Source organism: Ptychodera flava, chromosome 1, assembly GCF_041260155.1.
Source record: "Ptychodera flava strain L36383 chromosome 1, AS_Pfla_20210202, whole genome shotgun sequence".
In the NCBI taxonomy this organism is placed as follows: Eukaryota; Metazoa; Hemichordata; class Enteropneusta; family Ptychoderidae; genus Ptychodera; species Ptychodera flava.
Genome location: NC_091928.1, coordinates 50,257,281 through 50,281,051, shown reverse-complemented (window position 1 = coordinate 50,281,051; position 23,771 = coordinate 50,257,281). Strand labels below are relative to the sequence as shown.

At 37.0% G+C, this 23,771-nt stretch overlaps 1 protein-coding gene, 1 long non-coding RNA gene and 1 pseudogene across 2 annotated transcripts; all 3 read left to right on the top strand.

Annotated features, from left to right (window-relative positions):
* Nucleotides 1-1,875: 1,875 nt before the first annotated feature.
* On the top strand, nucleotides 1,876-3,080 carry LOC139140482 (uncharacterized). The gene is made up of 3 exons (XR_011553997.1): nucleotides 1,876-2,079; nucleotides 2,573-2,675; nucleotides 3,027-3,080. It is a non-coding gene; the product is annotated as an uncharacterized lncRNA (long non-coding RNA).
* An 898-nt stretch (nucleotides 3,081-3,978) lies between these two features.
* On the top strand, nucleotides 3,979-5,952 carry LOC139145432 (xanthine dehydrogenase/oxidase-like). Its single transcript, XM_070716615.1, has 4 exons — nucleotides 3,979-4,227; nucleotides 4,915-5,048; nucleotides 5,370-5,544; nucleotides 5,686-5,952. Exons 1-4 carry the CDS (start codon nucleotides 3,979-3,981, stop codon nucleotides 5,950-5,952), a joined length of 825 nt encoding a protein of 274 aa, XP_070572716.1.
* Nucleotides 5,953-7,380: 1,428 nt separating this feature from the next.
* Nucleotides 7,381-15,842, top strand: LOC139145425 (xanthine dehydrogenase/oxidase-like; annotated as a pseudogene).
* Nucleotides 15,843-23,771: the final 7,929 nt, after the last annotated feature.

Here is a 23,771-nt window from a genome sequence, read left to right as displayed (position 1 = left end):
TAACTTTTCTAAACTCGGGAGAAACCCGTTTAAAAGACGATGAAGTACTTGTGCATATCACATTGCCAAAACCTGCTGAGGTAAGAAATAAATCCTATAGCTAATATCTCGTGTCTTCTATTTAAGTTGACCGATGTCAACTACTGGTGGAGTAACTTTCAGAAAAAAATGACTATCCCTTTGGAATACTGAAATCACAGTAAAGGGTGGGGCCCATTTCATTTATCGGTAGGAAAAGGGATACTCTTTCAGAAAACATTGCCAAAGTAAGGATTATACCTACCAGGTGCTCCAATTCACAAAAGAGTAAATTTCGAATCTCTTATCTTCCAAGGTTTTTAAGATCGGCGATTTGAAAAACAGATGATTGTCCTGTCCTCAGCCCTAAGATAACTGTAGTTTGTAACACTTACATCGTTTGCAGGAACAGTATATCCATGGATACCAGACGAAAATCCCCCATCGTCGTGACACTAACGATGTTTTTAATGCTGGAATGACGGTCACTTTCAACAATGGGTCAGACGTCGTTCAAGATTTTACTCTGTGTATTGGTGGTATTAAGGAAACTCCTGTCGTCTGTGGTAGTGTGTCTAGCATCTGTAAAGGAAGGTGCGTTAAATATGTTTTAGGTACTCGCCTCTTAATCGAGGTACTGTGACATTTGCTGAAACTTTCAGTAAGAAAACCGCAAACCGTTCTCTTTTGTAATCAGGATAAAAAATAAGGGGTCGCTGTGCAAAATTTGGTATAATGAAATGAATTGCTAAAACTTTTCTGACACTCGACATTAAAAATGGCAGCAATATCTTGATTAATTCTGTGAGAAACTGTACCTTAAATGTACATATCACAGTGTACACCTTACGTCAGCAGCTATTTATTTTTTATAGTATTCATTTAGCATTTAAAAGTACGGGCGTAGAATGCATAAAATGAGTGAGAACGCACAACATACGGCATCCAGTCACCTAGCGGAGAAGCAACAGACAGAAACGCTCGGCGAAATCCCCGATCTCAAAAAAGTGGTTCAATAACGCTAAGAAAAAAATTCTTCTGACTTCGACACCTGTATCGCCCCTATTTGTAACAATCAACCCTATTTGTAACACTCACTAACCCTATTTGTAACAGCTAAACCCTTATTTGTAACACTAACCAACTTTGTAACAAATCTCAACCCTCTTTGAAATACTAACCCAATTTGTAACAGGACAACCCTATTTGTACCAATAACCTAATTTTAAGGAAAAAACTGACAATATGTGTTGAAATTTTGATGAAATTAGCATATTTTGAACTTAGGGGGGGGGCATTTTTCCTGTTTTTTCCTTGTCGAAACTCTTTTTTTTCGGAAATTGCTCGTCAGATTGTTCTTAATTTCGGTGTGCAGGTTTCCTGGAATAAAACTCATGAGAGATAGTCAGGTTGTGCGGATATATGGCAAATTTAATTGTTGGTGCAATTTTCACTAATTTCGGTCGAAAACGTCAAAAATCTGCTTTTCTGACAAAAATCGTTCTGACTCAATTTGTAACAAAAGTTAACCCCATATGTAATAATAACAAATAACAAATCGGGTTAGTGTTACAAATAGGGTTAAGTTTTACAAAAAAGGGTGATACAACTGCTCCACATGCTATAGAGTTCATGAAGCACTCATGCTCGTTCACTCACTATCACACATCGCGAACAAACTTTGTCGAAACAATGAATACATCGTCTAAACTGGGCGAAAGATAGCCCCGGGGAAAATTCTGTCCGAAGGAATGTTTTACATTATTTCTTATGCGTGTTTATTTCCGACATATGGTACAAGAGTGAAGTTCCCGTGAGTGTTGAATCATTGAACTGTCATTTTGTTTCAGACTATGGACAGGTGACCTTATCGAAGATGTTTTCTCTGAAATCGATAAAATAATGAAAACCTCTTCTTATGGTTTGACCTTGATGAAAAGCTTTCTCTGCAAATTTTACCACACTGTTAATGGAGAAAGGAATATTGACAAACGAACGATTATACCACAGAGATCTCTATACTATGAGCACCCTGAAACGAAAGCTGTTTGGATGTCAATGGTAATTATTTGCAATATTGTTATATAAATGATCATTATTTACCATCATTTAGTAGTTTAAGTGAATGGCTGAATATATGTCAGCATTGAAGCTGGGATACGTTTATTATATTTACAGCGTTCGCATTTCGATCGTGGATAGATTGATTATACTTACAGCTACGTCATCACGTCTTAACTGTCTATAACAATCAAAGCGTACAAACTCGAAAAATTATAATTAAATGTTTATACATTATCTTATCAGTATTACGTTGCCTTTCTTTTTCACTGCGATCACAATATGGATGATATTGATGCATCAAACCGAAGAGCTTCGTCACCTCAACATTTCCCCAAACATTCAAAGAATTTTATCTGTATAATGTGCACATCCTAGAATATGGCACCTTAATAGTCTTTCTGATTATATCACAAGTTCATATTACATTTGACAACGTTTACATTCAAAACCTATCACTTAAGAATCAACCGCTCCATACTTATTCAAATAGGAAAGGCCATCCGGAGGAGTCGGTGATCCCCTAAAGCACGTTTCATCGAAGCAACTAGCAACTGGTGAAGCTACTTTCATTGATGATATCCCTTCAAGATCAGGTAATCTAGAGTGCTTCTCTCGATTTCCTTTTTTTGTGTAATATACATTATGTTTTCGACGTCAGTTCGTATCAAGCTGAATTTCGGATTTCGGTGAACGCCTACTACATTACATATTCGAATCTGAAACATTTGTAAGAGTCTTACCCTATCCATGCAAATAAGGACCATCACATGTATATATATATATATATATATATATATATATATATATATAATATATATATATATATATATATATATATATATATATATATATATATATATATTTCATATTTTTTTGCATGAATAGGATTGATAGATATAGACATGTATGTGTGTGTTATATTCGTTTGTACGTTTCCTTCACAGATGAGCTTGCCGTGTCCCTAGTAACAAGCCAAACAGCCCACGCAATGATCAGGTAATGTGTTTCCACTCTGCTGTTCTGTGGGGTTTTCGTTAGGAAAGATAGAATAGGCCAGCTGATAATTGTAAAATCATTATGAAATGTGTTTATTCACATGTTAAAGAGTTTTCTACTTCGTAACAAAATGGTCTACGAAATCACATGTGTTAAAGCTTTGGAGGTTTAAGTTTCCGAGAATTTCATATAACAAAGATGTATATATGTTTATATTTAAAGATGTCTTCCTCGATCGTCAAAACATTCTGTCTTCAGTTTTCTTATTTATCAGGGTTTTCTCTCCTGCATTCATAGATCTATCGACGCAACCGAAACATTGGTGCTTGACGGTGTCGTGTGTTTTCTGGATGCTACTGATATTCCTGGCAGAAATGTGTTATCAAATGACGGCGAAGAAATCTTCGCCTCAAATAAGGTAATGATCGCACAGCATACAGGAAAAGGTCATTTGTCGGTGGAGAAAGTAAGCATAAAGCATGGTCAAGGGGGAAATGTGATGAGTTTCAGATTTTTCTTCCCGTATCACAACCCTATAGATTTTTGAATGACACTATTATCAGTTTGAACGAATATGAAGATCAGCCTGAAAGATGAAGACAAAGATAACGATCGATTTCAACAAACATTGTTTCCTCTTCTCTACACAAACATAAGGTACACTGTGTTGGGCAGGTCATTGGTGCCGTTGTTGCCGAGACTAAAGAGTTGGCGACCCGAGCTACAAAACTGGTCAAGGTAGAATATGAAGACCTTAAAGCCATTTTGACTATCGAGGTATGGTAAAGTATCAACTTAATATGTTCATGTCATACCCTAACAGCGATTATATGTAGTTGGTATGCATACATCATGGCATCCTAATACCAATATATTTAATGTAAATATGTAGCTTTATCTATGTATTTTATATGTTCGAATAAGGAAGCAATAGAGAAGGATTCCTTCTTTACGCCATTGCACGATATCGAAGATGGCCCAAGCGTTGAGGAAGGTTTTGCGTCATCTGAAAAGGTCATCGAGGGAGAAGTGAGACTTGGTGGACAGGAGCATTTCTACATGGAAACACATCGTTGTATCGTCATTCCTGACTTAGGAGATCAAAGTCTCCACGTGATCGCTTCAACGCAAAACCAGTCTGGCGATTCAGTATGTAAAATTATCCGTCAAATCCATTAGTATTCTTTATTACTCAAAGACACATTTCTTCGTGTGAATGTTCTGTATCCTCTATTTAACGTGGATCATCTTCAATATCTATGGTCAAACCCTATCTTATATTGCAGCAACAAATCATATCCTACATTAATAATCACGATAAGGGGTTCTCATGTAGCGAACACATCCAGAAGTTGTGCTCAAGACGCTTTACAATTATTATTACCCCTGGTCATTGCACCTTATTTGATACCACCCCACTCCCCGAGGAGCAAACAGCAGCTCATATGTGCAGCTAATCAGCGCAGCAGAGCTTAACGCACACACATTACAACCACTGTCCTACCAGGTACCGTCACTCCTTGGTTGGAAGAAACAATGAAGAATAAAGTGCTTTGCTCAAGGACACAACACCATGGCCATACTGGGGCTCGCACTCACCATCTTGTGATGGTGCGTCCACTGATCTAGCCACTGGCCAATGATGCCTCCTCTACATTCTTATTTCTTCCAATCGCCATACAAACAAACAATTATATACAACAATCAAAACGGAAGTTTGTATGTGTCTAATTCTTTTATATTTATGGAAAGCCAACGACCTTGAATTTTGTTCATCCCAACATTCGTATTGCAGTCCTTTTCTGATATGTTGCCTTCTGTTTTCTTTTGCTAAAGAAAATTATATCAAATGCACTCGGCTATCCAGCCAATAAAATCAAGTTTCAAACTGTACGTATCGGTGGAGGATTTGGAGGGAAGGAGAAGAGAGCTGCTCTTACATCTGCCATCTGCGCAGTCGCAGCACACAAGTAAGGATCTTTTCATATTGTTCGAGTGCTGTAGCTATTTTTCTCGACAATTCTTCTTCTACGAGTATTGCAAGGTAGGCAAATCACATGAGTTTAAACGAGTTGTTGGATGAATGGACAAAACGATCAACTAGGGATTAAGATAAGGGAAACAGGGACAGAAAATGCTTTGAAATTGTCAAAACCTTGCCTGATGGAGCTTGCTATGTCTTCTATGAACACTCTTCTTCAGAGATAATTTCTCTAGTGTTACTAAAATTTACACCATGTGATCAATGACTCATCTTTTTCACTCAAATTGTCCTTACTCTTTCAAATCAGAACACGGAAGCCGGTTAGGTGTGTGTTGGACCGTGAGGTTGACATGAGAATATCTGGAGGGAGACATCCTGTCTTTTGCAAGTACAAGGTTGGGTTTTCTTCGAATGGTCGCCTTGTTGCGCTCGACATCAACATGTTCTTCAATGCTGGACATTCTACGGACCTATCACATCATGCAAGTGTTAACTCATGGTACCCACATATTTGAAACTGATTTTTACTTTTTCAGGAAAGCATGATCAACAATACAAAATTTTCAATTGTCGCTGAGAGAGAATATATCTAACTAACACACTGTAACTTTATCCAACTCCAGGTTGTCACTGAGAGCATGATTGAAACGACAAGCGTTTACAGTATTCCCTGCGTCAAGATCAAAGGTTATGCTTGCAAAACAAACTTGCCTTCAAATACAGCCATGAGAGGATTTGGCAAGCCACAGGGGATGATGATATTCGAAAATGTACTCAGCAAGGTTGCTGCCTGCTGTGGACTACCGGAATTACAGGCATGTAAAGGCTTTTGTGCTCAAACCAAGTATAACTCTTCAGTACTCTTAATCGAAGGTGATAGCATTGTCTGAAAAAATTACCTACAAACATGTTTATGTCCCTGCATAATAAGATCTCTCATTTAAGCTGTAAAAATGATTACAAAAGACAAACACGTATTAAACTGCTCGGGGACTAGCAAGGGTTAGATTGTGGATAGTTGATAGATTACATACGGCATAGAATGAGCCCCGAGGAAAACTGCTGTACTTTGAAACTAAAGAACGTGATGATGAATCTTGAGTCCTATGAACATTTGTTGTTTTACAGTAACATGTCGTGTAATACCTTAACAGGAAAATGTTTTTCCTAAAACTGAGGTTATCTCTTTTAAGATACGAGAAATCAACCTTTTATCCGAGGGTGGGAACACAATCTGTGGACAAAAGCTTGAAGTTAACAAGATCAAGGAATGTTGGGAAAAATGTAAAACATACAGTAATTTCAATTCAAGACTTCAGGGCGTTTGCGACTTTAACAGGTGAGCCAACACTTTTGTATATATGAGTATGCACGTTTCAATCTTTCAATCTTTGTATTTTGTATGCGTGAGGGGCCCTAGGGAAGATTAGCATTTATGATAACCAGGTTTCCTGTTTTGGATTTTAACCCTTTTTGAATAAAGTTAAACAAAAAAAGATCGAAATGTCAAATTATGTATCTCTCCATGCACGGTATATTAGTGATTAATTAAGAGCAACCATCAGGACTTGATCCCCAGACCTACAAAACTTAGTGTAGTAGCTAAGAAATCTAAACACATTAAGTATATCCTAATATTCACCAAACCATGATTAAGGAATCCAATTTGATCAACGGTTTCACAACCATACTATACATAGCTTAGATGCAATACGCAGCGTCGAAAAAAAATCGATCACTCAACCATAAGAATCACACTTGGAGACAGAATGAACATGATACAAATAAATGGCTCGAATGAGCAGGACAGGAGACAAAAACCCTGTAAACGCAAAGTAAAAGGGTCTTTGTTTGGTCGTCGAGCTATATACCCATTCCAAAACTCAAAGGCTAGTTCTTTCCAAAATTAAAAATGATTAATGCAAGTAGCTCTCCATGTTGACTGATGAATGCTGATTAGTCACGACAAATAGAATAGTTTGCACAAAAGCAATTATCTTTGTATATACCCCCCCCCCCTCAACTCTAACACAAACTACTTTTCTCATATACCAAACACTAGACGTTTACACAAAATAAAGCCAGCTTTAACTTTTGCGGCTCTCATTTCGGTAAGTGCATAAATATGGATCGTCTCTCAACGTAGTATTTTCTGTCGTGGCTTTCACACAGAATAACCACAAGGAGAAAGAAGGGTATTTCAATCGTTCCAACAAAATTTGGTATGGGAATTCCGGGTACTCCGTTGGAGCAGGTGAGCAATAATATATCTTCTAATATAGTTTCAAGGCCAAGTGGAGAATAATTGCCTTTTGAATATGATTGAATCTGTAGCATATCTCACTGACAACATTCAGAGAACTTTTTCTGAGATGGAGCAATATTGCCTTCACATTGCCTGCTTTCTCTGTAATGCCATTAACTCCCTTTATCCATATTAATATAGTATGCCAAGCGATTAACTTTGAGTATTTCTGTACATGGTGTAGGCGGGTGCCTTGGTCAACGTATACACCGATGGCTCGGTTCTACTCAGTCATTGTGGTATTGAAATGGGTCAAGGTTTATACACCAAGATGATACAGATCGCCAGCACTGTCTTGGACATCCCGGTAGATCGTATTCACATCTCGGATACATGTACTGCATCGGTGCCCAACGCATCATCTTCTGGAGGAAGTATTGGAACCGATTTGAATGGCATGGCCATCAAAGTAAGTTGTCGGGACATCGTTAACTTCGAATAATGACTGGTTATTGTTGTTGGTGATGTATTCAAGGTAGTCTTTGTACATGAAATGGACTATGCGAACCTGAGTTCAACGACGTATTGATGTGATGCACAATCGGCTGGCGTATGGATGATGCACATATGAAAAATAACAAACCTAGCCTAAGAATATGCCCAAGGAATGGAATTAGAAATGCTTGCTTGACAAATTAACTAACATCGCATTAGCTTAGACACTTGACTGTGAGATATTTCGTGCGTAAGTGGCAGGTATATTCGTCTTTACCTAAGGCAAAGTACGCTTATGCCCATTTCACTGCGGCAACTTTACACCTGGTGACAATGGTGCCATGTAATATGCACTGCATGTCCACTACACATGCACTGGACTGAGATATGAAGGGTCCGTGTATTTCATGTTTATATTACCAGGAAGTGCCTGTGAAAGTTTGAAATATATTCATACATAGTATTTTCTGTTTAGATGTTAATATTATGTATCCAGGGTGTCTCATTAGCTGCTAATTCATCCATTCTTCTTACAAGCAAGCACACATGTACATTTCTTAATGTGAAACATGAGTTTTCTGTGATTAAATGTAGAATCTGAAATCTTAATCAAAGGGATTAGGCACGTTTAACAGGTCCATCTACATACTCGTCCCCTATAGTATCTAACACCAGTAAAAGAATAACAAGTTACATTCTTTCGTATATTGTTAGCGCAATGTGATTATGGCAAAATTTTGCATTCTCTAACACAGTATACTAAAGGAATATTTGATCCGAGGTGTCTATTTCTAAAACATCGGAAACATTGGATAGACATTTGAATGATATTAATGTTGAGATACAGCGATCAATATTGAACTGTATTCAAAGCAATACTAGAAAATTGAAGCGTCTCACAAGCTTCACAAATGAAGCAATGCCTCCTAGCTGTAGTTATCATATGTCCTATTGTAACTGTCCTGTGCTTTTCAACCCTTGTGACCCAATTGCCTTGTGTGGTAGTTTTGTAGTCTGTCTCCACCACAGAAAACAATGTTATCAGGCAAGACCATCTATAGTTTGAGGGTGATAATGAAGCATGTTGCATCCATAGACACGGCTCGGTGATTTGACCTTAGGGGGAAATAGCACTTGATGTTGCGATATTAAAATATTCGCAGTGCCAAAATACTTAAATCTCCATTATCTGAATGTTTTCGCTAGGCTTTCAAACCCAAGCACCCGGATGGTTTGAAAGTATTCTTCATACAGCATTGATTTCATGCAATGTTTCACTTCCAAGGCGTTAACGTACATATCTCTATGGCTTATCCCAAATGCTTTAGAATGCTTGTGAGAAAATCAGAAGTAGGTTGCAACCGTACAAGGAAAAGGACACCAGTGGTACATGGGAAGACTGGGTAAGTTTGTTTGTAATAGTTTGTTTGTTTGCTTGTCTGTGCAGTTTTTTTCTGAATAAGAAGAACAGCTATATACTCTCCGTGGGTTCGATTGCGGTATCTTTACAAACCTGATTTCCTCGTTATGGTTGCGGTAAAACATAAATACCACACAGGAAAACCTACCAAAGAAAGAGTGTGTTCAAACCCATGCATATTCCCAAAAAAACCATACCCTGCTCTTCATTCTTGTATTTTACGTTGCATGTAAACCAGCGTGGATGTATGAATAACTTTGAAAATTAAATTTCTCTCATTTAAGGTCAACGCAGCATATAACAACTTTGTGAGTCTGTCAGCCATTGGATATTATGGGTAAGAAGTTTTTGGCCATTTTAATTACCTCAGGGCAATATGAGGAAAGATTGGCACGTCAAACTTACTTTGCCAACTTCAGATTTGCACAATGACTTCACTGAAGACTGTGCCATAGCAAGGAAAAAAACTAAAGTTAGGAAGTGCCTCGACGACAGCTGTTGGGTCACGATAATTCCTTTGCTTGTCTGCTCTGTATTAACTTTGGTGGATTCATTTTGAAGCCTGTTGATTAAGTTAAGCTAACACAGTTGGGTTTCAATAGATATCAGAAAAGTTAATTGTATAAAAAAACATTAACTAAGGGTATAGTATACCAATAACATTAAATAAGGGTAAAATGGCAATTATGACTTTCTAATGTTGGCACTTTAAGAGAATATTTTAGCCTTATCCTCAACTTTGCCAGATGACTCCTGATCTTTTAAGTCTTCGCCATGTTAACGAATGCTTCAACGTTTTCTTGGGGAAAGTGTGAGCAAAAGTGCAGTCTTACCAACAAGTTTGTTGTATGTTGTTCACACTTTAATTTTCGTTATATTTTAAAAAGGTGGCAGTCGTCGGAACTGCGCGTATGCGACTTTCTTGTTCACAATCAATATATCTCATGCTTGATATTTATATGCATCATGTAAACATAGCTGCAACATTTAAATTTTACTATATTCCTTGTTAACAAACATGTTCGAACTTTCATTAATCGCCAACGTACCTTAAATACAGTGTTTACATTGGTCGTAGGCGTCCCTAACAAACTAGTATTTTTTTGTTTTTTGATATGATTGAAAATATGCAAATTAGCTCAAAACAGCCGTTTTGGTAACCGCTTGTCAGACAGTTTTGATATTTCATATCCAAGCCTACAGGGATGACCTTATTTAAATTTTTTCAAATTGTGATGATATATGCAAATTTGTAATTTTTATCATTTTTGGTCAAATATCATAAAACTATGATATATCCATATTCTGATGTCATCTATAATTTGTATTTTGGGGCAATTTTAGCATTTTTGGTTAAATTTGTTTCCTAATAGCCTTGATATTTAGTACGTAGGTTTCTATGGATTAACCAAATTGTGTTCAAATCTGCAATTTTGTATTTGAGGGGCATTTTTGCCTTTTTTGTTACTTCAAATTACTTATCTGATAGCTTTGTTATTTGGTGTACAGTTCCTAGTGTTTATCTTAATGTGACATAGATTGAAATGTTGATGGAATCTTCAATTTTTGTATATTTGCTGCTATTTTAGCCATTTTTGGTCTGGCCATCCTGAAATGAAATTAGCAAAGATAGTCCCCTTCTTCATCAACACATATGTCCAAATAGTTATTCTCTACATAACACAGCAAAGCTCTCTCGGCTCTTAGTTTGCTTGTTTCTTCAAACAATCTTTGATATTTGGTATACAAGTCCCTTCGGATGACCTTAGTGAGATAATTTCATATAGTAAGGAAATACTTAATTTGTGTTTTGGGTCAATTTATCGGTTCTTATATGTATATAGGGGTCTGTAAGTATGAGCCATACTGAAACAATTCTTTCATAAGGATACACTGTATTGCTAAAGGACCTCTGCACTCTCTATATCTGGCTTTATACTATGCACGTCCTCTATACAATCCAGGTCTATAGTAGCTCCAGGGACATTGACCGTATGTTTACCTCAAGCACAACTATGAGCCTTGTAAGAGTCCTATAGTAAAAATACCGTCAAGGACAGTGTGCTCACATTCGGTTTGAATTGGTCCATTCGAGAAATATTTACTGTGAATTGCTATGAAGCATTGGCATTAGACGAACTAGACACATAGTCTAAATCGAGGTGTTGCCAATATTGTCAGGTGCAATTAAAAGCTAAGCGGTAACATGAGTCGATCATAAAAAATCAACTCTGCAAAAGTTGAAACATTGTTTAGCAGGAGGTCAGACGTAGTCTAAACAAAACCTCCACATATGTCTAAGCACTGTCCAAGTCTTATCACTTGCTTTCAGGTGTAGTTGTTTTGACTACATCTGACCTGCTGCAAGACAATGTTTCAACTTTGGCAGAGTTGATTTCTCTGTGGTCGACTGGAATTACTGCTCAGCTGATAATTGGTTGGCAACACCTCAATTTAGACTATGTGTCTAGTTCGTCTAATGCCAATGCTTAAAAGCAATTCACAGTAAACCCGGAAAACAAGAATGACAAAAGTAAATAAGGTCTCCAACTTAGGTACATGAGGTCATCTTTAGGAACATGCATATCAACTTCTATAGCAATGGGACAAGCAGATTCTAAATACATAAGCAAATGTCAACAGCAAAAAATAGATAGAGGAGGTTTGATAAGAAGAAAAGGTGGGAGTGGGTAAAAATATGTAGAAGGGATCTGGTAAAAAAGTAATGCTACCTCATCAATCTTCTAGACCCTACCCCCTCCTGAATATCAAATGTTCCATCCCTTGGTATTACATAACGCCAGATGACATGAAATATATATTACAACCTTGGGGATTTTTTGATTAATGCCATGAGTGTTATCATTCTAATGTAAACAGCACTTAAGTTAGTTACAGATGGTGAAATGCCTTCCACTGTGGATGGTGATTATGACATCTTGAATTATCCTGAATCCAAAATTCTCATCAGTTCTTGTATGTCTTACATAGAAAAGTTGCAAAAATTGGTCCGCAATGATAAAAGTCACTTAAGCTTTGTTTTCTGGATCAAATTTTCCTACAAATTGATACCAAATATGACAAAATTATGTTCACAGCCTTCAAAACTGTCTCACAAGATATCCTGGGTTGGTGTAGGTCATTTAAGGTCACAAACTGAGAAAATTACCTAAAATATACAAATTTGGGGGTTTCCCAACACTTTGAGCAGAAAAGGTATCTAATAACATCCCTCGGGACTTTATACCAAATTACAAAGCTATCAAACAAGTAATTTTGATATCAAGTTTTCTTGACCAAAAATGACAATATTGTCTTAAAAATACAAATTTGTATATTTCAGGACAATTTCCACATATCTACCTATTGTCATCTCTGTATGTCTGTGTACCAAATGCAAAAGCTGTCTGTCCAGGGGTTTAAAAAGAAAATACTGTTTAAGATTTTTTGACCAAAAATGACAAAATTGCTCCAAAATAGTAAATTTCAACAAATTAGAAGCGTAACACCTTCGCAAAGATCCAATCCAAATTTGAGAGCAATTGGGCTGGCGGTTTCAGAGAAGAAGAATTTTTACTGAAAATGAGAAAAATCACCAAAAAATTCAATAAAAATACAAAATTAAGGATATCTTCACAATATTCATAAAACTGTATAAGGTTCACCTAAGGTACTTGCACACAAATTTTCAAAGCAATCAAAAGAGTGGTTCTTGAGATATTAATTCTTGACCATTTTCACATTTTGGAAGCTCATTTGCATAATTTTGGCAATGCAGACTTCATTTGAACAAAATCCCATCTATAGCCCAGGATGCATCCACACACCAAATACCAAGCTGAAATGTGCAGCGGTTTGCGTGTTTTTGATGTTGACGGACATACTGTACGTACATACATACATACATACATACATACAGACGCCATCAACTTCAGCTTATACGATAAACTCACATTGGTATAACCAAATGTGAGCTAAAAAATGAAAGAGTTTGACGTAAGTATTTGGCTAAAATGTAGTTTTGAACCCATATTTGACTAAAATTGTAGAGTTTCTTCTTTTGAAGTTAGTGTACACCTATACGAAATTCGGAGATTCATGCCCAAAAACAGTTACATCTCCCTTTGATTGATTGTGAAAGTCGGCAAATTTTTTCTAAGATTCGCCATACGATGCAATAAACACATTTAATGTAACAGAACCTCTTACCTTTTGTTAGCAACGCCGAGTCGCATCTTGATCCAATAACCAAAAAGGGTAACCCATACAAATACTTCACATATGGCGTCGCCTGCTCTGAGGTCGAAGTTGATTGTTTGACCGGAGAACACCAGGTGATACGTACAGACATTGTCAAGGGCATAGTGGTCTGTCAACCCAGCTATCGACACGGGACAGGTAAACGACAGTACCAATAGTTTTCCAGTTCTCCAGTAGTGAATGCAATTGTTAGAAAAAATATGTCGTATGGGTCACCACCAGCAGTTATCAATTTAGAAAATTGACAAGTCTTCGTTAACATTTTGCAGTGGCAAAAATGTCTTGCTTGCCGTATCATATACCATGCAATTCATCAACCTTATGTTAGCTAAACTCTACGGCTTATCACAAATGGGCAAACCGGAAGTCAAAACTTCATGGATTTGTTGTATACATTTGCGGCTGCAATTGTTCATGAATGCCAGATGGCATTATGCTCTTTTTGAAACAAAAGCACCATACGTTAAACAATTTAAGCAGTTGTTAAAGACAGATATTTCAAGTCGCGATCTTCAGGCTCTACAGATGGATATTGCAGTTTAAGTACTATCTGATACCGTAAAGAGTTCATTCACAGTTGAACGAACTTTCGTTCTTGACATCGTCTCTAGATTCATGGAGCTTTCATGCAAGGCTATGGTCTGTTCATGAGAGAAGAACTCATTTGGTCTGACAAAGGCGAATTGCTGACCTGTGGTCCTGGCATGTACGACATACCGCGCGTACAACACATTCCAAGAGAGTTCAACATTCATTTCTTGGAAAATTCCGAAAATCCAAAGGCGGTCTTCTCATCCAAGGTAATTTCACGCACGTAGCATCTCTTTTTGTCCATTCAATGAAGTCACTGAAGGAGATCCTTAATTAATAGCTAAAGATCTCAATGGGTCAAACCCGGAATTCGCATACATAGCAAGAAAACTACAGGCAGATTTTCGTGCATGCCTGTAATAGGGTATGATCAGTGCCTGCAACAGTCCTAAGAAATAACCTCTGTTACAGGACCTGTACAAAAACCACATGCTCAAACGAGAATAGAAGTGTGTATTTCTGTACGCGTTTGTACTTGTTTGTTTGTACCGCCATCACGTGATCTCTTGGGCTACTTGGTCTATGGAACAAAGTGCGTCTTTTCGTTTCCGGAGTAGGACCATTGCAGAAAAATTACTCTTATCGGGACCGATGACATAATTTCTAGGTTATGATCCATGCTTACGACATGATACGACATTAAGCTAACTTACAAATCAGTATATACATATCAGAATAAGTGGAGGAGAAATGTACACAATTTTAAAAATGTAACATACGATACAATAACATAATATAATTCACTTTGACTGAATTGAACAAATGAGACAATCTCACAAAAACTTTGTGTCGAAAGCGATAAATCTATTTTACCTTAGAATGTAAATCCATAGTTTATAGTGTACTCTTAAATTCTATAAAACTTACTACTGTGTCTTTTCACAGGGCATCGGGGAGCCACCACTCTTCCTAGCTTCATCGGTGTACTTTGCAACGAAGGAAGCCATCCGTTCAGCTCGGAAAGACTCCGGACTTGCAGAGGATGATTTTAAATTAGACTGTCCTGCAACATCTAAGAAAGTTAGAGTGGCATGTGGAAACCAATTTAACTTGTCCATTGATGCTTCGGAGCTTGATCAATGCTAAGTATTGTAAGGATTGACCCCTGTCGACTCTACATGCGCCAATGCGCCACATATTGCATTCCGTGCCAAATGTTGACCTGAAGCAGTGGGGACAAAACGGTCTATATGTTATCAATGTAGTGCTTCTAAGAATTTTTTTTTCATTCGATTCCAATATGAAACACTTCAAAAATATCTTCTAGATGATCTAGACGCTAAAGATATTCATTGCAGTAGGTATCGTGCTTTTGTCGGGGTTTTACAAAATTAAATCTAAGTAAAAGTTAAGTTGCCCACGCGACAATAGTGGAAAAATGAAAGATTAAATGCAAGGTATTAAATTGAATAACAGAATGCGTCATTAGAAAAACTCATCACTAAAAGGGAACCTATGTTATTTAACGTTAATGAAAACACTATAGCATGAACTGATGTGTGTTGAATAGTGTCATATTATGCCATTATTTTTGTCAGTGCAAGTGTTATATACTTAAAATTCATATTCACTTTATAAGGGTTTGCCATAAATGTCTTCAGAAATATGTGAAGATAAAAGGGAAACTATTAGTTTTGATTTAGATGACATGCTGAAGTTTACAGCTTTCATCTTTGGAAAATGTATAAACGACAGGCCTTTTCATTGAAGTTGACGTAGGGAAGCCTACTGTGAATCAAAGTAAAATTTAAATTGGCAAAGTTGGAATAGTTGATGTTTTTAAAGGATGGAACATTAAATGCAACATTGGTTTGAATAAGAATGTCATTAGCAAAATTCACTCGAAAAATGGATTTATTTCGTAAAGTTCTACGAAAATGCTTTCGACATACGGTAAATAATATTTAGTCCCCACGGACGTAGTCCGCGGGGACAAGTGGGTTTGGTCATGTCATGTCAATACCGTCTTCAAATATGACTTGTTCTATCCAATAGTTGAACCATATCTGTACTACAACTCATTCTCGGCCATTGAGCCCCATCTGCATTGCAATTAATGAAGAGGACCCTTCCTCTTTGACATAGTCAAAGTACCCATAAACAAGTTGGGACTGTGTCATCGACGATGACATGATGCAGTTGGTTCTTGGTCTATATAGTTATGATACTTACTTTATTTTTTAAATAAAATATTAACAATGTCAGCTCATGAATGACTGTTGAATGGTGATCAAATTATGTCATGATTTGCCAAACGTAGGAACACCTTGGAACACAGTGTTTGTTTCACACGCTGTGATCCATTAGGAGGTGAGTTTAATGTTATAGTAAAGATTTAATGCTGACTGTATCATTTTGCAAGTGATGTTTTGCATTATTGTAATAGAGAAGATGGAACTAGTATTTCTTCTTGATGTGTGATATCGAATTCTGCCTTTATTTGTTTTTGTGTTCTATGATTTAAATGTATATTCGCGTCATAGAAATTCTCCCTGTAGAAATCTGTAAAGAGAAAAACCAAGGAAAATGATTTAAGTGAAGTGCATTCTAAGTGCTAATTTTAGTAAGACTTTTGTCCATGCCATGTGTCAATAAGAATGCATAAGACAGATGGTATAAAAGCAAAAGTAGCAAATGCATACAGGTGTTCATTAAAGTTTGCTTTTATTATACGATGCAAATGCTTCATGCTTAATATTATGCTCATAATGTTGAAAGTATTTCAGTTGATCAAGCTTTGATACATGACCTACTTATACAAGATAATTAAACACAGAATCGAGCTAATCATGATAAGTCACTTTCAAACTTGAAGCATGACTTAATTAACATATAAGCTATACACAGAAAAATTTAGATTACATTCAGCTGTTTCATATTTTATCTATGGAAATATGGAATGTCATTAAATATGTAAATCATTTAATATCACCCCCACTTATCAAACTTTCAGAAGTAGTACATTTTAATATGCTAAACCTGCACTACAGGTCTGGTACAATCAGTGGCATCAGTGCGTTCACATTGATATGCAGACAAATTACAATCTTCTATAATTTTCAAAGCTCAGAATATGATGATTCTCTCTACAACGATGAAATGTTGCCATTTGCATGTTAATGGTGTAAAATTGGGCTAAAAAGCACATTATTTGTTCCAAATTCAATGAAAATGATATATAGATTCTTAACATATCTAATTCATCAACATCATACAGACTTGTATTATCTTTAGAGGTTATCAAAAGTTACAAGTTCAGGTACATAATTTCATCATCTTGTAATGTCGTATGTAAATGAAAAACGGCAAATAAACAATCAGTTGGTCATTTTAAATAATAAAAATGCTTCCCATGCAAATAAATCTCTACAAAAACACATACTGATATTGTTATACGCAATACACTTAATGCAGAGTGACAGCTGCTGTATATTAAGCAACAACATGATTCTGTTGCCTACAAATTCTTTTACTGATCTATTTTACTTGTTTATTTGTTTGATTGTTTGTTTGATTATTTAATTTTGCAGATGTAAATTATGTTCTTGGGAAAAATCAGTATAACATGTTCACTTCTTTGTCATCAGTTCGCTATATATGAAACGTTTGTCGTTATGATTTAAATTTGTCACCAAAGTCAGAACACAAATTAATTATAGAAGTATTTGCATGTAAACACCAACAATTAATTTGCATACACATAGACAACAAGGTTGCCCTGTACAATTATGGATCTCCCTTTTACATTTATTTTATGTACAACCATATAGGTAACTATCGTGTAACACATGCAAAGAACTACAGTGCATAATCAACTGACTCTCTATCGTTTGAACTGCAACCATGTTTAGAATGAAGAGTCGCAGACAAAATTACAGTTTAATAACCATTTTATTGATTGAATTTGGTGTTTTCACTGACTGACATTAGTTTGCTTCACGTACGTACAACGTACACGCTTTTGATAACTCTCTTTGATTTATCGTGTCTCGTAGTTATACTTTTATTAGCCTATGCTGTCAATCCCATTTCAAAGTTTTGATCAAGTATTTTGACAAGCAAACCACATATAATCGGTCATTGAACGGAAAGAAACCACAAAATATTGAGAAAAAATTAATGCCCGGTAAACCGGTTTATTTCTGAGTGTTTTTAATATATATGAAATGTGTCGCGCGGTCGACGGTTTATCAAGTAAGTTTGTTAACAATCCGGGTTAATTATCATGGCGGTCTCGCTACCTCCATGTTTGCACCAAGCTTGCGAAGGAAATGACATCAACAGTTTACATTGGCTTAACGGTCGTAAGTCACTTGAAAATCAACAAAATACACTTCAATGTCACAAAATCTTCCACCTTTATTCATCATGCATGTTTTAGGGCTAAGAAACCACCATCCATATCAGGTGCGGCCAATCGAGCTATTCATCGAAACAACTATTCCGGGAGCAATTTTAGGGCAGGGGAAATTCTAATTTTGCTTGGGCAGGGGACACATTGTTAGCTGGCAGGGAGCAGATTTTAGTTTTTTGTCGTGCAGGGTAGGTATCGGTTGATTGGCCTGGGGAGCAGTATTTGGAAAAAAACGAAGATAGGAGAAAGTTACTTGTAAAACGGCGACAAGGGAAGCAGAGCCTATTTACAAAATTAAATATGGGTATGGTGTTTCCAGGAAAGGATGTTATCATCACAATTCAGGGGAGCTTCATGTCTGCAGGGGAATGATAAAATTTTAAGGGGAACTTTTTTTCCAGGGCAGGGGAGATCGACAAGTGATTTTCGCCAAAGTGCAAGGGAGCATCAACAATTCACAACGGGGAGGGAAAACAGGCAAAAATCTATGGGGAGTTGTTAAAAATGAAGTTTGAGGGTGGAAGGGTAAGTCCATCACTCGGAATGGGAGCAATAGCGTTACATACTACAATTGTCTTCTATGTCTAAGGCACGGAAAAGCTTTCAAAACGTCTCTAGTTGAGTGCACAAGCAGTAAAGGGCACAGTAGAAAACGGGGTCGCAGACCTGATTAAATATTCATGAAAGCTGCTGACCTCTTCCGAGAAAGTTTGCATAAATTACTGGAAATTACTGAAAACAGTGGGGCATAAGCATCGTTGTGGGGTGACCATGATGAAATGGACCCATTAACATCCATAGTCAGAATAGGAAACATTTAATTAACGTCATTGTGATTCACTTAAAAAATCATATCACGGCCTGAAAAGCACAATATCATAACATATCTTACCTACTCCTGAAGTGAAAGACTTTTAACTCCCAACAACAGCGCAGAAACTGTATGGCTTCTGTTCTGATCCATACAAAATCTAGGTGCAAATGAATGTTCAATGGCGGACACTTTGAGAGAAAAATTACCGTACAATGAGGTATCTAATGACATGCGCACATGCGACATGTGATGTCCTCTTCATTAATTAATTAAGAGGACTCTATCCTCTCTGAGGACTTGTAATTAAAGTACCCATTAACAAGTGGGGGCTGTGTCATCAACGATGACTTGTTCAATCAAGAATGAAAACCAACGGGTAACAATGCAAAATTTAGTATGCGAGAGACAATTTGCCGAATATTTACCAAAACTTGAAATTCAAAATGGTACCATTCCTGAGGCAACTCTGTACAGAAAAATAATGCTGTCGATTTTCAGAAATATAGGCCGATGAAACCTTCATTCCGTGAACTTCAAAATGAGTCATCACGATTGGTAGTCCAAAATGTATTGCAAAAGTTAGTTATTAAATGGTGAATGATAGATCGTATTCACATCTCGGATACATGCACAGCATCAGTGCCCAACGCAACATTCACCGGGGCAAGCACAGGAACCGATTTTAATGGCATGACCCTAAAAGTAAGAACATTTGACGATCTAATTTTAATATATTTTATTGTAAATCAATATTACTTTTTTCACAACTTTACCGGACACAAGCTGGTTCTCCCTATCGCACTCACATTTTTCTGTACCTTGTCGATTGAAATCAAGACTCTGCGCATGATTGTGCACATCGCTCCAACTTTATGGCAGAAGTTTCAATTGAAACGTACAAGTTAGGTTATTTGGCAGCCTCTTTATCCCACCTAACTGACGTAAAATGTCAGGAATTTATTTAAACAATAAGTCGTTTAAGCAGTGGACGTGTTCTCGCAACACAGGACAAACTGCGTAAAACGGGAGTAGGCACTAATTACGTTAAACACTGCATAAAACATATGAAGTTGCAATCTTTGCTCAGCTCTGCACTTTTTCTAGTTCCATACAAAGTTTGACTTGTATTACTAAGCTAGAACCCTGTTTCTACGGGCATGTATTAAAGTCTCGCGAGATCTCGCAATCAGCGGAACATCGTCTATTGGTCGAAATGTACAATGTGACTGACCACAAATACACAGTAATGGTTTGTTTACATGCCAATGAATATGAACAATATCGTAAACATCGTAACTTTTACACCTACAGCGTAAATTGTGGTTGTAAAAAGAGATCATAATCAATCAAAAATTAAAGTGGAGCACTTGTGGGCCAAGTTTAGACACTTTTTACCAAAAAAACTGGTCTCCAAAATTTTTACAGCGCGTAACAGTGCATTGCGCTCAGTGACAAGTTCTGTGGCCCGTTGTCTTTCGCAAGGGAAATGTTCGTAAATTCTGACGGTTTTCTTTAGTTCGTTTATAATATAATAGAAATAACAGATTGCGCCCAGACCATTAAAGTTTATTTGTGGGCGTTAGCGAGAGGAAAGCCAAAAAATAACGGTGTCGGCAAGCCTCGCCGTTAATTTTTGGCTTTCTTCTCGCCCTTGCCCATAAATAAACGTTAATGGTCAAGATGTCGCCCGGTATTTCTATAATATTGCCATTTAAATAACTAGTCATGAGGGCGCAGTTATTTGACAGGGTGCCTCTTAACAAGATAAGGAAAATTCCTGACCTTTATCATCAGCAGATCAGATTTTAAGTGTTCGAGAGCAATTTGCTGTTTTTGCTGAAGTCTTTTGATCACGTATACTGGTGAACGCAAACTGTACCCAATCAATACTGTAGTATAGCAACAGTTCCTATTTCAGTGTAGGAGCACATGTAGTTGATGGTGCACATCTCTTGCTGCTGTTTATAGGTCCAAGGAGCTTTCATGCAAGGCTATGGTCTGTTCATGAGAGAATAACTCCTTTGGTCTGACAAAGGCGAATTGCTGATCTGTGGTCCTGGCATGTACGACATACCGCGCGTACAACACATTCCAAGAGAGTTCAACATTCATCTCTCGGAAAATTCCAAAAATCCAAAGGCGGTGTTCTCATCCAAGGTAATTTTGTAAATTCTGCTTGTTTGCCTGTTCCTTGTTTTGTGTGTATATTGTTAACTTGTTTGTTTTGTTTTGTTTTGTTTTTTTATTTCATCGGATTTAATGATGTTTATACATAATTTGCTAAAACAGTCACCAAACTTCAAAAAACGTGTTTTAGGTTAACAAACAGAATGTATAATGTCAGAAAATGATGAAGAAATATAACTGTGCCAACGTAAGCTACTATCGTGAATAATAGATTTTTACATTCGGTAAAAAAAAATTGAACAGGAGCTGTGTAACATCTACTACTTCCAGGCGGTTCAGGCGCAACGGATTTCGCCGGTACCTCTGTGCTTACACTTTTGAATAGTTTCAAGGGATCCATTTGACGATTGTCGGAATGCAGGTCTTGCGTTCCGTATATGTAATCGCGGTAGGCGTCACATAAGCATTCCATACCTGGGCTACAAATGGCAGACATTGCAAGAACATGTCTCACTAATCGGCACATTTGACGTCCCAAAATGTCTAACAATAAAGTTATTACGAAAATACCGCAAAGGATGCACTTGGTCACTAGCGTCGCACATCACCCGACGCTATATGCGCTGTCCTCATGCATTCTTTGTATTTGTATAATAACCTCCTATTACATATGTATACAGTCATGAAGCAAGTATTTTCAAGATCTCGAAAGCTTAAAATGAAATGAAACTTGAACACAAACTAATTTCCTTGGAACAGTTAAAGTCCTAGATTCGTTAATCGACATATCCCGCCTTTCAACATGTATTTCCAGATGATCTATTTACTTGCTGTGTAATGTTACTGCATGATGTAATATACATTAAATACATGCGTACTTGGAATGGTCTATTTCACAGGGAATCGGGGAACCACCACTACTACTAGCAGCATCTATGTACTTTGCCACCAAGGAAGCCATCCGTTCAGCTCGGAAAGACTCCGGACTTGCAGAGGATGATTTTCAGTTGGACTGTCCTGCAACAGCCAAGAGAATTAGAATGGCTTGTAGAGACCAATTTAACTTGTCCGACTGATGGCCGCAGAACATGTGGACTGCTAAGAATTATACGAATTTTAATATCTCTGGGAGGAGATTTTTTCGCTAAGGGATTCAAAAATCAAAATAATGCAAGATTCTCCATGCCGAAACCTTTGTTTACCTGTTCTTCTTTATACAAATGACTAGCTCGACAATATATGTCGTATCAATGGCAAAACATATAAATAGGTTAATATTGGGTTTGCTGGGATTCAAGTCAAAGGCATGGCTAAAACACCTTCCCGGGCAAATCTCTCTCTCTCTCTCTCTCTCTCTCTCTCTCTCTCTCTCTCTCTCTCTCTCTCTCTCTCTCTCTCTCAGCAAAACCTTGTCAGTCTCGTTTGAATTTTTAAATTTCTTTTGTTATATAGAGATGGATTCACCTTTGAAATTGTATTAGCTGTAACTTCCCATTTTTTCAAGTATTTTCCTGGGGATAGAAAAATGACTGCTCGTTTTCACTGTTCAACTTGTCAACACAACACATGTTTTGCGTAATTTCGATTGTTATCGGTGGCAACTGAATGTTTGCCCAGACTAGAATTCAATCGTCAATGATGAAAATGCAAAGTGTACACCATACGTTCAGTAGACAAGGTAGACATTTGTACCACTTGCACCAGCCAAGTTAATTATCTTAATCATCAAAAGATTCTTGTCGTTCTACGTTACGACTCCCCTGTCTATACGTCATCAAATTTGATATGTCGCAACTTCTTGGCTTGGTCGTCTCTTTTGGTTCGTCATTGTGAACTGACACCATGGCAAAGGTTATTTCGCCCGCGTTCGAGCCTGACGTGAACATTTCCTTAAAAGTTAGTCTGATGGTCTTATGAAGTGATCGTACCCGGCAAAGTATGCGTCCTTGTTACGTGAACTTTGTATGCCAAACCCCGACTGCATGCACGCACACTACCCACAATAAATATAACACCAGACAGCGTATCAGAACGTTAGGGTAATCTTACGGCGTCTTCGAGAAATATAAAATCAAACATTAGCAGACACTTTATTTTGTTGTTGTTGTTGTTGTTATTGTTATTGTTGTTGTTGTTGTTAATGTTGTTAATGTTGTTGCTGTTGCCTCTCCCACTCTCCTTTCGACGTAGTATGTCTCTGTGGTTTTAACATGATATATCTGAATCAATATTCATGCTCAGGTTCGACGTAGTATGCTGGAATGCGAGCAGAAAGTATGAAAAAAGTATTATTTATTTATTTATTTATTTATTTATTTATATTATTTATTTTATTTATTTATATATTTTTTTGTTTATTTATTTGTTTGTTTGTTTGTTTATTTATTCATACATTCAAATTTA

Excerpts from the sequence above, each read along its gene's own strand:
- LOC139145432 (XM_070716615.1), top strand. The coding sequence starts at position 3,979 with ATGTATTTTATATGTTCGAATAAGGAAGCAATAGAGAAGGATTCCTTC. Across the intron at positions 5,049-5,369 it reads TGCGCAGTCGCAGCACACAA|AACACGGAAGCCGGTTAGGT; the intron begins GTAAGGATCTTT and ends CTTTCAAATCAG. Across the intron at positions 5,545-5,685 it reads CTACGGACCTATCACATCAT|GTTGTCACTGAGAGCATGAT; the intron begins GCAAGTGTTAAC and ends ATCCAACTCCAG.